This window comes from Ovis aries, chromosome 22 (genome assembly GCF_016772045.2).
Source record: "Ovis aries strain OAR_USU_Benz2616 breed Rambouillet chromosome 22, ARS-UI_Ramb_v3.0, whole genome shotgun sequence".
NCBI classification, from domain to species: Eukaryota; Metazoa; Chordata; class Mammalia; order Artiodactyla; family Bovidae; genus Ovis; species Ovis aries.
This window is the reverse complement of record NC_056075.1, coordinates 23,971,970-23,983,850: the sequence shown is the minus strand read 5'-3', so window position 1 is coordinate 23,983,850 and position 11,881 is coordinate 23,971,970. Positions and strand designations below refer to the sequence as shown.

Genomic DNA, 11,881 nt, shown 5'->3' with positions numbered 1-11,881 from the left:
GATGAGCCTTCCTAAAAACAGACGGAGAATGAAGGAGAAATTATTCCTCCAAAGAAAACTTGGGCACAAATTCTGACAGGCAAAACCCACGAATGCTTGCCATGCTAGACTTTAAGCCAAGGTGGGATCTTGGCATGGATTTGGAAGAGAGATTCGTGGGAGCCAGAACTCAGGGCGTGGGGTCAGGATTCCCTCGGCCGTGGACCTTCTCCGGTGGGACCAGGTCCTTGCAGAAGTTGTGTGTGCTTACTGCTTCCAGCCTCAGCATCTGGGCTTCACCCCAGCCTTCCCCCAGCCCACAGGGCCCTTTGTCTCTACTGGTCTGGGTCGAGGGCAAGCAAGGCCAGGTGTAGCATGTAAGAAGCAGGCTTGGGGGCAGAGTGCAGACTGAGCCGGGCAGAAGGCCGCAGAGAGTGGGGCTGTCGTCTCGGCCACATCAGAGGCTGAGAGCAGGTGTGAGCTGGTGGTGTCCCCAGACTGCGGCAGATCAGAGACAGCACGCTGGCTTCAGGGGCAGCTCTGGAGAGACAAGCAGGGGCCTGCCTTCCCTCTGCAGTCAGCAAACAGCTGAGCATCGAGGGCAGGACCAGCTTGCAGAAACCTGGGGAGCCGGCAAAGGCTGACCTTGTTTCTCCATTCTCTTCCCCTCCACGTGTTATGTTCCTTTCCTTCAGGCCTCTGTGTTCTCTCCCCTAACCAGACCCTGTTGTCCAGTGAAAAGCTGATGCCTCTTTGTACTCAGGTCTGAATGATTAATGAATTCCCAGGCTGATTCTCCCTGGAGCAGTTTGGGTCCCTGCCCCCTAGGGTTACTCCTGGAGTTGGGGGTTAGTAGTATCAGCCCCTTTGAAATTGAAGACATGAAAATGAAGAGGGGTGTTTTTTGTTGTTGTTTTTCGTGGTGAAGGCAGAGCCCTGAGCAGGTTCAGGCATCAGGTTCAGGCATTAGGTTCTCTCGGTCCTCCTCCGCCCAAGGCTTTTTACTTAAGAGCGTCTGTCTCCATCAATCTGTCAGTGCCACAGCCGTGCAAGGCACCCAAGCCGGACAGTCAGACACAGGGTTCGTTTGCTGCCCTGCCCCACTTCACCCAAGGACCCACGCCAGGTCGTGAGCCTGCAGAGAGCTGGGGGAGTAGAAGATTAATTATTCCCTTTTCCTCTCCATAGGCATTGCCTGTGTCTCGTCACCCTGTCTTATCTGTTCAGGCTGTTATCACAAAATACCACAGGGGTGGCTTGTAAACAACAGAAATTGATTTCTCACAGTTCTAGAGGCCAGAAGTCTGAGATCAGGGCTCCAGCATGGTCGGGTGAGGGCCCTCTTCCAGGCTGCAGACTTCTCTCTGCATCTCACATGTCAGAAGGGCTAGCTCTGTGGGGCCCCCTTTATAAGGGCACTAATCCCGTTCATGAACGCTCCACCCTCATGACCTCGTCACCTCCCACAGGCCCCACCTCCTAATTACCATCACGGTGGGCATTAGGGTTTCAGCATGAATTTTGAGGGGCACAAACGTTCATACATGGCATTTTGGGGAGGGTGGGGAGTCCTGCTAGTAACCGTCACATCTTCTTTCCTTTAACTGCTTTGAGAAATTTGTTGCTTCTCCCCAGGTTACCACACCAGCCTACAGAGCCAGAGGACCCCTGTCTCCCATTCACCCAGCTTGCAGATACTAGCAGTTTGTCTCTCCCATTTTAGGTTCCAAAGATCCTTGACCTCCTCTCTCCAGACACTGCCCCATCCCTCCTAAGGGTATCAGGCAACACCTACATTCATTACACCCAGCTCCATGCCAGGTATTGCCAGGGATAAAGGGAGTAGAGAAAGTCATGCCTGACCTCAGGATGATTACAATCCAAGTAGGTATCCAAGACTCTCTAAAATGTCTGGTCAGCCCTGTGGACTCTCCCATAAGCCTTGTAAGTGGGTTGAAGAGTGGCCCTCAAAAGATGTGTCCACAGCCTGTGTCCTTGGAACCTGTGAACATGACCTTAGTTGGGAAATGGGTCTTTGCAGATGTAATTAAGTTGAGGATCCTGACATGGGGTCATCCTGAATTTAAGATGGGCACTAAATCCTAAAGGAGATCAGTCCTGGGCATTCATTGGAAGGACTGATGTTGAAGCTGAAACTCCAATGCTTTGGCCACCTCATGCGAAGAGTTGACTCATTGGAAAAGACCCTGATGCTGCAAGGGATTGGGGGCAGGCGGAGAAGGGGACGACAGAGAATGAGATGGCTGGATGGCATCACCGACTCAATGGACATGGGTTTGGGCAGACTCCTGGAGTTGGTGATGGACAGGGAGGCCTGGCGTGCTGCGACTCATGGGGTCGCAAAGAGTCAGACACAACTGAGCGACTGAACTGAACTGAGCTGAATCCGAAAGACAGGTGTCCTTACAAGAGAAAGGCAGAGGGAGGTTTGAGACATAGGCTCAGGCACAGACTGGAGTGATGTTGCTGCAAACCAAGGAACACCTAGGGCCCCAGGAGCTGGGAGAGTCAAGGAAGGACTGTTCTCTAGAGCCTTCAGGGGGAGCGCAGCCCTGCTGACACTTTGATTTCAGACTTCTGGCCTCAGAACTGGGATAGAACACATTTCTGTTGTTTGTGGTCATTTACTTTGGCAGCCCTGGGAGCCTGAATCACTCTCCTTGGATTTTTGTCTTCAGATCCAATTAGACAGGCAGGAGTGATGTTCGTGGAAAATGAGGACTCTGTGTCCTGACGTCTGTGAACCTTGGGGCCTCCTGTGGTCTCCCTCTAATTTAAGCAAGTCCCTCTGATGCCCCAGCCCTCTGGGTTGCACTGAAGAGAGAGGGCTGGAAACACCTGTGTCCTCGGAGGGCAGGGTGGCTGCGGGGAGCTGGCCTGTGCATCAGGGACCCCTGGAAAGGTGAGGGGGTCCCTCGCAAATTCCCCATGACACCAGGAGGGGAGGGCAACAGTGGGGTGACTGCCAGCGGTCCAAGAGGCTGGTAGAGGAGGGCAAGGCAGGCATTCAAGAAAGGCTTCCTGGAGAAGGCCTTAGATGATAGAAATTGAGCCTTATATAGGGAGGGATTTGGGTCAGCAGGCCCAAGAAAACCAGACCCCTTTCTGTGGCTTGTAAGACTCCTACATGGCTTCTTTTCCATCTTTCATCTTTGCTCTGTGTTTGCCTCTGCCTGAGCCCTCTTGCCGCAGAGCTTTGTGTGGCTGGCTCTTCTCCTCCTCAGTCTCCATGGAAATCAGAGATTATATCCCTTCTGTACACATCCCCTCCCCTCCTAGAAGCTAAACACCTTGAGAGCAGGGCCTCCCCCGTCTGTTATCAGTGGAGCAGGCCCTCCATCGAGACAGTGATGGATGGGTGGATGGTTGGAAGGAGGGAGGGGTGGATGGATGGCATTTGAGATGGCAAAAATAGCAAGGAAGAGGGAGTTATATGAGGGTATATTCATGCATGCATATATGCTGTGGATTTTGAAGAGGAGAGGCTGCCAAGAATAGGTCAGCCTGGACAGACCACATGAGGCCAGCCCTCTCCTATTTCCCCTGTAGCCAGTAGCCCTTATTACCCCCTTGCAGTGGGTACTTGCCCATTTGTCAGAACACCTGCCTGGTTCATGGAGTTTCCCGCAGGCTCTTCACAGCTGGAGTGGAGGATCCCTCGCCATGGGTGCTGTGACTGGTGTTTCTGCTCTTCCTGTGTGCCTGAACCCCCAACTCCTGCTCAAGGAATCCCTGTGGATACCACACTTTACAAGGAGGAACTTGGGGTTAACAGCTCTCCGAAGTTTCAGTCCTTTCTTTAACCACTTCTCCCTGCCAGTGAGAAGGAGCCATGTCCTCATCTCTCTCCTTCTGGAAATAATTCATTCTTTAGAAGCAAATGCCAACTACTAAGACCCCTCAAGTGCCACTAAGATCCTTCATTAGGTGCCTGGTATCCTGTGTGGGAGGGAGAAACACTCTGCCACCTAAATGCAGGGACCTCCTGAGTCAGTGCCCACCTGTGTGTCCCTGCGCAGAGTGGACACTCGTGGTGAGAAGGTCAGGCCAGATTGCAGAGGATGAGGGGTTAGGCAGAGCCAGCCTCCCCCATGTGATGCCCTCCTGCTTATGAGGGTGGGCATCCCCCTGTTCCCACTGGGCTGGCACCTGCTCAGCCAGGCTGGGGATGGGGGTGGGGCATTAAGGGCTCCTTAAAGGACAGGGAGGTTTGCCGTTTCAGGGAGCTCTTCCTCCCCAAGTCCACTAGACACTGGGCCCCCTCTCCTTCCCTGCCTCATTGGTCCGTTGGTCCGTGTGCTCATTCCCTTGCTCGCTCTGACCACTCATTCATTCATTTGCTTGTGTCTGGTCAGCAGAGACCCTCGTGGCATGGGGCGTCCTCCGCAATCAGTGCTTGTTTCATTGCTTGCTTCATTCCCACTCAGCCCCCAGATCGCCAGCCCAGCACCTGGCGTGGAGATGTGAATCACGCTCCCATCACACACGCAAGAACATCCTCAGCGGCTCTCACTGCCATACATGATCTGAGCCCAAGGAATTCTTTGGAGATTTGTTGCCTTCTCTCTCGCTCTTACTATCTTAGCTCCAAAACCCCAGGTTGAAATCCCAACTCAGCCACTTAATAGCTGTGTGACTTAGGACACATCCTTCAACCTCTCTGAGCCACCACTGCCTCCTGGGCAGAGTGGGGATAGTAAAAGCAGTTGCTTTAATAAAGTTGTGGTACGGGGACTCGCCTGGCGGTCCAGTGGTTCAGACTTCATCTTCCAGTGCAGCAGGTATGCGTTCGATCCCTGGTCAGGCAGCTAAGATCCCATATTCCTCACAGTCAAAAAACAACAACAACAGAAAACAGAAGCAATATTGTAACAGATTCAATAAAGACTTTAAAAAACTGGTCCATATCAAAAAAAACCTTACAAGAAAATTTTAAAAATAAAGTGGTGAGGATTAGGTCAAAGAACCCAATGGAAAACTCTTAGTCCGTGCCTGACCCCTCAACGACCCCACCTCCGCATGCATCTTAGGACTGTGAAGGGAGCAGCCACCAAGACCTGGCCCTTCAGTCTCCAGATGAGAATGCACAGGCCCCAGTGTGGAGGGTCACACAGCCAGCCTGCGGCTCCGGCAGGACTTGAACCCAGGACTCCAGCCGAGTGCCCCTCACCCTCTTGGCCCAGCCCAGAGTGGCAGGAAGAGGGCCCTCCACTCACAGGCTCAGGCCGTGCTGGGCTCAATGGCTCTCTCCTCTGCTTTCAGGAATGAGTTAATCCTGAGGTCTGTCTCAGGTCCTGGGTGTAATCTTCCTTACTATGCTTATCATATTTCTGGGGTTGCATCTGCCTGGCTTTGAAGGCTCTGGCAGGGGCCTCTCCTGGCCTTGCTGTAAACGGGCTGAATTACATTTACAAGAGGTCTTTAATGCCCTGTGGCCCCGGCTTCCTTAATGGGGATGTTCCTCCTCCTCCTTTCTCTTTCTCTCCCTTTTAATATGGTCACTGGTTTGGCCTTCCAAGTGTGGTTTGGATTCCTAACAGAGAAATCAAGACCGTAGAGTCCCTTCCAGATCTGCCCTCCCTCCCCCACCCTCCCCCACTCCCGGCAGCCCGCGCCAAGGCCCCAAGGAAAGAAGACAGTGCTCGGTCAGGATTTCAGTGAGAAGGAGGGAAGCCCTGTTGGGAGTCCAAAAACTCGACTGGGAAATGGCTTGTACAGAGATTCTTCTCTGACTGTATACCTGAGCAACATACCCACGAGCCTTTGGAGGGAGATGGGAGGTGTCCAGCCTGGAGGCATGACTGCAGAGGGTGGGCTTGAGGGGCAAGGTAGGGTGAGGAGCCGTCCCAGCACCCTCCTTGTCTCTGCTACCCCAGCCCTCTCTTCTAAGTTTCTGCACATCTGGAGGCCTTAATTGTCCCTTAACTATTTATTTGTTTTGCTAGTTCTGTCTCGGCAACTGGATCAGGTCCTATCTGATCTATGTCTATATCTATATTTGTATCTGTATATCTCAGATATATATATACCAAACCCAGATATGTATATACCAAACCCAGTCATAGGCTTGGCCAGCCCTGAGATGGAGGCCTAGAAGAGGGACCTAGTTTATCTCCCCATCTCTCCGCTTATTTTTTGTCCTGCAATAGGATGAGAAAGAGGAGGAGTGCTATTTTTGGAGAGTGGATCAGCAGAGCGGAGCCAGGTCTGGGGGCCACCCTGCCCCCAACTCCAGTCCCTGCCCCCTCCAGGTGCTCTACCTCCCAGCAAGTGCCCCAGGTGCTTGTGAGATACCGTTGGGCTGCTGGTGTCACTGAGCCTAGGTGGCCTCCAGCTCCTGACAGCTAACCGGCTCAGGTAGAAGGCCCAGAACCCTGCCCAGGGCCGCCTGTCATTTCATAGGTCCGGAGAGTGGGTCTCCTCCCATCTCGTGTTTATCTCACACGCCATCCCTTTGGCTGCACTCCTATGGCCCTCAGGCAACAGAGCGACAGGCAACCAAAAAAAGGGTAGGAGACAAAGAGGCCAGGAATACCAACTCTGTGACATCTTCCCCCAAGGAAAGACGGTCGTCTCTCATGTCTTGATAAATCACATTTTATCTCCTTTCAAGAGGAGCACATGGAGGAGCCCATTTATCTTGATGACACCGTCCAGTCTGCACACTCACCTCTCTGCCCGGGATACGGCCCCTCTACCAGGCTTTGTGAGAAAGGGAGGAAGGGGAGCTTGAGGGAGCATCTGAGAGAGAGAGGGAGGTGCGTGGATCAACAGTGCCTATTGGACGCCTGCTGTATGCACAGCCTTGTGCTCAGTGCAGGTGTGGTGAAACAGGAGGAAGCAGCCGCTGGAGGGCCTCTGGTTGCCGCTGAGTGTGGAGGGGTGAGGGACGCAAATGAGCAAGAAGTCACACGCGACTTGCTGAGTTAGGTGCTCGGCAGTCTGGCTGGAAAGGGCTGGTGACCAGTACCTGTCGTGACAGGGAGGTCAGGGAGCACTGTTGCAGCTGCTTCCGGGGGCCCCAGGGCCCCTTTCCATCCCGCTCTGCCTGCCAGTCTGCTCATGGGGACACCTGGGAGCTTTGTTCTAGCCATGGGAACATCCTCGGCCAGAAGCGCCTGTGAAGCAGTGTTCTCAGAAGCTCAGACAAGCAGGGGGTTGGCGGTAAACATCCCAGTCTCCTCGCCCTCATCAAGGATACCTCTGCAGTGCATTCTACATGCACCTTGAGTTCCTCAACAGACCTGAGCTGCCGCCATCGGATGATTAACTGGCAGGGTGACACTTCCTTGCCTGACCTGCCTTAATTCCCAAGATCACTTCCCAAACACACAACTTGCACTCGCTTCCTCATCTCTGGGTCTACTTCTGGGGAGACAGCCTAGACCAACACCATGCCCGTGCTTGGTGACTCAGTGGTAAAGAGTCTGCCTGCCAAGCAGGAGACGCGGGTTCGATCCCTGGGTCGGGAAGATCCCCCCGGAGGAGGAAATGACAACTACTGCAGTATTCTTGCTTGGGAAAGTCCCATGGACAGAGGAGCCTGGTGGGCTGCAGTCCTTGAGGTCGCAAAAGAGTCAGACACGACTTAGTGACCAAAGGGTAATGAGAGAGGAAGCTCAAGTGTCCTAACATGCAGCCTGCATATTTGTTCACTTGCAACGGGAATCATCTCATTTAGGACTCCTAAGTGAGATGCAAGTGATTAAAATGCGTCTGCAACAAGTTTCGATTTTAAAAAATTGTAATATTTTATATAAGTGAAAAGTCCCAGGTAGACCCTGGGTTCAGCGGCTCAAATGATGTCAGATGGGTCTGCCCTTCACCATCTCTTGGCTCTGCTTTTCAGTCATTCAGGAAACATTTACTGAGGGAGTTCTCTGGTGGTCCAGTGGTTAGGACTCCACGCTTTCACTGCTGAGGGCACAGGTTCAATCCCTGGTTGGAGAAAAAAGACACATGGTACAGCCACGAAAAAGAGGAAAGAAAAGGGAAAATTATTGAGCACCAGCTCTGTCCCAGGCTCAGATCCTTTCTCTTGGTCTGTTTCCATCTCAGGCAATGATAGAGATGGTCACCAGGAGCTCCAGGCCTTCATCCCGCCAGCCTGGCAAGTGTGGGAGCAAACACTGGGAGGAAGAGGACACCAGCAGGGGTCTCAGGGCCGACCCGCATTGGTCCAGATCCTGTCCTCTTGCCCATCTCTGAGCCAGTCACTGTGACTCTGGGTAGCTAGACTGGGTCACATGCCTCCCATTGTTGACAGGGAGTGTTGTCAGCTCCGTCTGAATCACACGGTTAGAAATGGAGGAAGGAGGCTCTCCAGAGGGGAACTGGGTGGTCTTGGGACAACAGATGCCTGTTAAAGCCGTGAGGTGAGCCCCTCGCCACATGCTGGGCTCTTTGGGCCCTAAGATGTGTCAGACAGGCCCCTGGTAGAGGGGGCTCACGAATGTCAGCAATACATGGCAGAATGTGGTATGTGTCTTAGGACTGGACAAAATGTGTAGGTAGTCTGGAAAAAGGGTAATTACTCTCAGCTCGGCAATCAAGGAAGTCTTCTAAAAAGGAGGCACTGACCTGGACATTGATCAGTCCGAGGAGTTCAGATTCTAAGTGTAACCAATAGAGAAGGTTTGGGAGCTGGCATTTCCCAGAAGCCTTGCCCATACTTGCAGAGGGATCTACCAGCCCAGCTGAGGGGTCCACTGGGCTGGGGTAGCCACTCTTCCTGGTACTGGCCTGTGCCTGCCCTGGAAATAGCCACCCACCTAAGCTAAGAATAGGAATTCCTGCCTGGCTGGCAAGAAGGAAGGCAGATTTCTCAAGGAGGGATGGGCCTGAAAACAAAGCACAGCGTGTGGGCTGGGCCACCCTTTGTATTTATCTGTGAGGTCACTTGAGAGCCGCACCCGCGTCGGGGCATGGATCCTGCCATTAGACCCAGACAAGGTGATATGGCCAAGATGGTAGCCTCTGGGGCTCCTCACCTGCCCCAGAGGTCCTGGACCCTCAGCCTGGGGCGCCTCCTGCCCCCAGGGAGAGGTGACCACTCCTCTCTTGTTTCCTTGGCAGCGGGCGGAGGTGGGGGCGTTTGGTGGCCAGCTAAGACGCTGAGAAGCTGAGGGAGAGGGAACGTGGGGTCCCAGGTTCCTATGGCAGCTTCACCCGGAATCACCCAGCTCATAAGCATCTCTTCTTCCAGGCAAAATCCTCTTCCGGAGGAGCCACATCCGGGATGTAGCTGTGAAGAGGCTGAAACCCATCGATGAGTACTGCCGGGTAAGAGGGTGTCTGAGGCTGGGGAGGGGTGGTCCACCTGCCAGAGATTCTGCGCAACTGAAAAGGAGGGTTGTCCGTTCAAAACTCTCTGCTGCGGTTTAGCAAGTGCATCCTGAGGCCCGGTGTTTCCTGGCCAGAGGGGTGGGTGTGGGTGTCCCTCAGGGAGGGGCACCCCAGGACTAGACTGCCTCTGGGGCACAAGGGCTGTGGGCTCTACTCCTTTCAGGATGCGTCCATGGTTACAAAACACTCCTTTAAATCACTTCCACCAGCTTGGGAGCTCTGTGCAGGGACCTCCGCTGAAAGGATTCCGTGTGTGGCATCTTGCTGGATACAGGAGAACTCTTTCTTTGAATTCTCTTTGGGACATTTTGGAATCAGTCTCGGGTTCAATATCATCTGAAATGCATATTTGTTTATACACAGAAGTCTTGGTAGATACAGACACTCATGTACACATCTTTATAGATGAAAACACTCACTACACAGACACACACACACACGTATGTACGTATGTTAGAACAGCCAAAGCCCAGAAACGGACAGGCAGTGACAGCAGGGGCGTGAAGCAGAGCCCGTTTGTCTTTCTACTTTGTCCAGAGCCGGGGCCCTGCAGTGAGGACGCGAGGCTGCCACTGCGGTAGCCTTGGAACATGGCCTCTAGATGGCCAGACCACCTGGGTTTGAATGCCTGCTGGCTGTGTGAACTCGGGTAACTTGCTGAACTTCCCGGAGCCTCAGTTTCTATGCTTGTCCAACGGCAAGGAGACTGGTACCTCGAAGAGTGTAGCCGTGAGGATGCAGGGATCAGACAGGCGCAAGGCAGCAGCGCAGAGTGTCTGCACAGAGGAAGCATTTGATGGATGCTGGCTTTTTGTTATTATTATTACAACACCCAAACAATTTAATGTTATCATCAGGCACTACTGGCTTTTAATGGAGATGGAATTTCCTACTTAAGTGAAAACTATTGTGAAGTCTGACTCAAGAATCTTGGAGGAGAAGCAAGTGGAGGATAACGTTTTGTTGTGAGTGCTGGTATTAGAGTGAGAAGAGCTGGGGTTGAATCCCAGTGGCCCACTGATTAGCTATTGACCCTGGCAAGTTGCTATACCTCTCTGAGCTCATTTCCTGATCTGTAAGATGGGGGGTAAAAATAACTGTCTCACGGGTTTCATGAAGGGGTTGAGCAGGAGAGTGTATCTCACGGTGTTTGTAACTTCTGAAATGTTCTGTCCCTACATGGAGTTGTTACCATAAGCCTCCTTTCTGCATAAATATTTTGTAATTTGGAATACTTGTCAATAATAAAATATTTAAATAAGAACCTAGTTGCTCAATTTAGTAACTGTGTTCCCAAGACGACGGAGAAGCAAGGATTCCCAAATATTCTTCCTTATCCTAAGTTTGAATTTTGTGGCTGTGCAAATTATGCTTGGTCACTTTTTCTGCCTCAAGGTAAAAGGATGCCCTGATGATGAATTTCCTTAAGCTAGAAGTTTCTCTTCCTCAGATCAATATCCATTTTTCTCTTTTAAGGGCAATCTCCAATTCCAGTTAAATTGATGGCTGCAGCCTGCGCTTTTATTTCTCTTTATTCCTCTCTCAAGCGGTTAAACAAATGGGCAGAGCTATTTGAGGAAGGGCACAGGGCAGGAGGAAGCCTCTTGCCACTGGGACCTATGGTTTACATCAGCCTCGGCCTCCCTGAGCCGGTGGAGCCCGGGGCATTTGCAGTTGGGCTCTGTGGAAAGGCTGTCTCCTGGGTTGTCTGGAGCAAGAAAGTGATAACATCTTATCTCCTGGGATCAAGCTTTGAACAGGACTCCTAAGTCAGGATGAGAACTCTGGGGCCCCAGTGGTGCTACTGGTGGCTAGGAAACCATTAAGTGGGGTCTGCAACCCTTAAAAGGGGGCCCCCTAACCTAATTAGCATAGATGAGAACTTCTCAGAGCCAGGCAACAAGAGCAATGTCATGGGTTCACCAGGCAGCCAGGCAGCTTGGAGAGGGTAATTTACTCTGAGAATGGCAGAGGGGGTGGGGCAGTGCAGAAGTGACCTTTAATTCTGCTGAACTTGAAAGCTGGGATCTGTGGTCCGATTGTCTGAGACCTTGGAATGACCTTGGAATGATCATTGGTGATAAAGTCCAGTGCAGTCCGTGGTCACTGCCCTCTGGCATTGTAGGTCACAGCCCTACGGCACAGTCATCCCGTCTGTGCCCCTCAGGGTCCAGCCTTTCACTCAGTATCACTGCCCCCCTCCAGCCAGCTGCACAGTCAGAGCCACGTGCAGTCCACTCCACGGCCAGCCCTGCCTTGCTTCCACCTGTCCTTGGACGTGCTGCTCAGAACCTCTAGAGTTTGATTTCTGCTACTTGCCGAGGCAGCTCTGCTTGGCTGGCCAGAATCTTCTTTGGACCTGCTAGACAGCATGGGCTCCGAGTCTGGGATTTGCTGGGGATTCAAGTGCGCCCAAGATTGTGAAGCTGGCTTTGTGCACGGCATAGCCAGCTGCCCTGCCAGGACTCAGATATGGAAAGTCTGACCGGGCAGTGGACTCCCCTAGACTTCGGGCTCCCTGCCTTCGCTCGCCAGC

General features: G+C 52.7%; 1 protein-coding gene across 4 annotated transcripts in view; it reads left to right on the top strand.

The window, feature by feature from the left end:
• Positions 1 to 11,881, top strand: part of SH3PXD2A (SH3 and PX domains 2A) — a 255,534-nt gene that overhangs the window by 120,809 nt on the left and 122,844 nt on the right. For 3 of the 4 annotated variants that reach the window (XM_027960561.3, XM_015103404.4, XM_027960560.3), the window contains exon 4: positions 9,206 to 9,282. In XM_027960561.3, the coding sequence (XP_027816362.1) occupies positions 9,206 to 9,282 (77 nt within the window). Of the gene's footprint in view, positions 1 to 8,936; positions 9,046 to 9,205; positions 9,283 to 11,881 lie in introns of those variants that run through there. The other variant, XM_060404715.1, reaches the window with a different exon arrangement.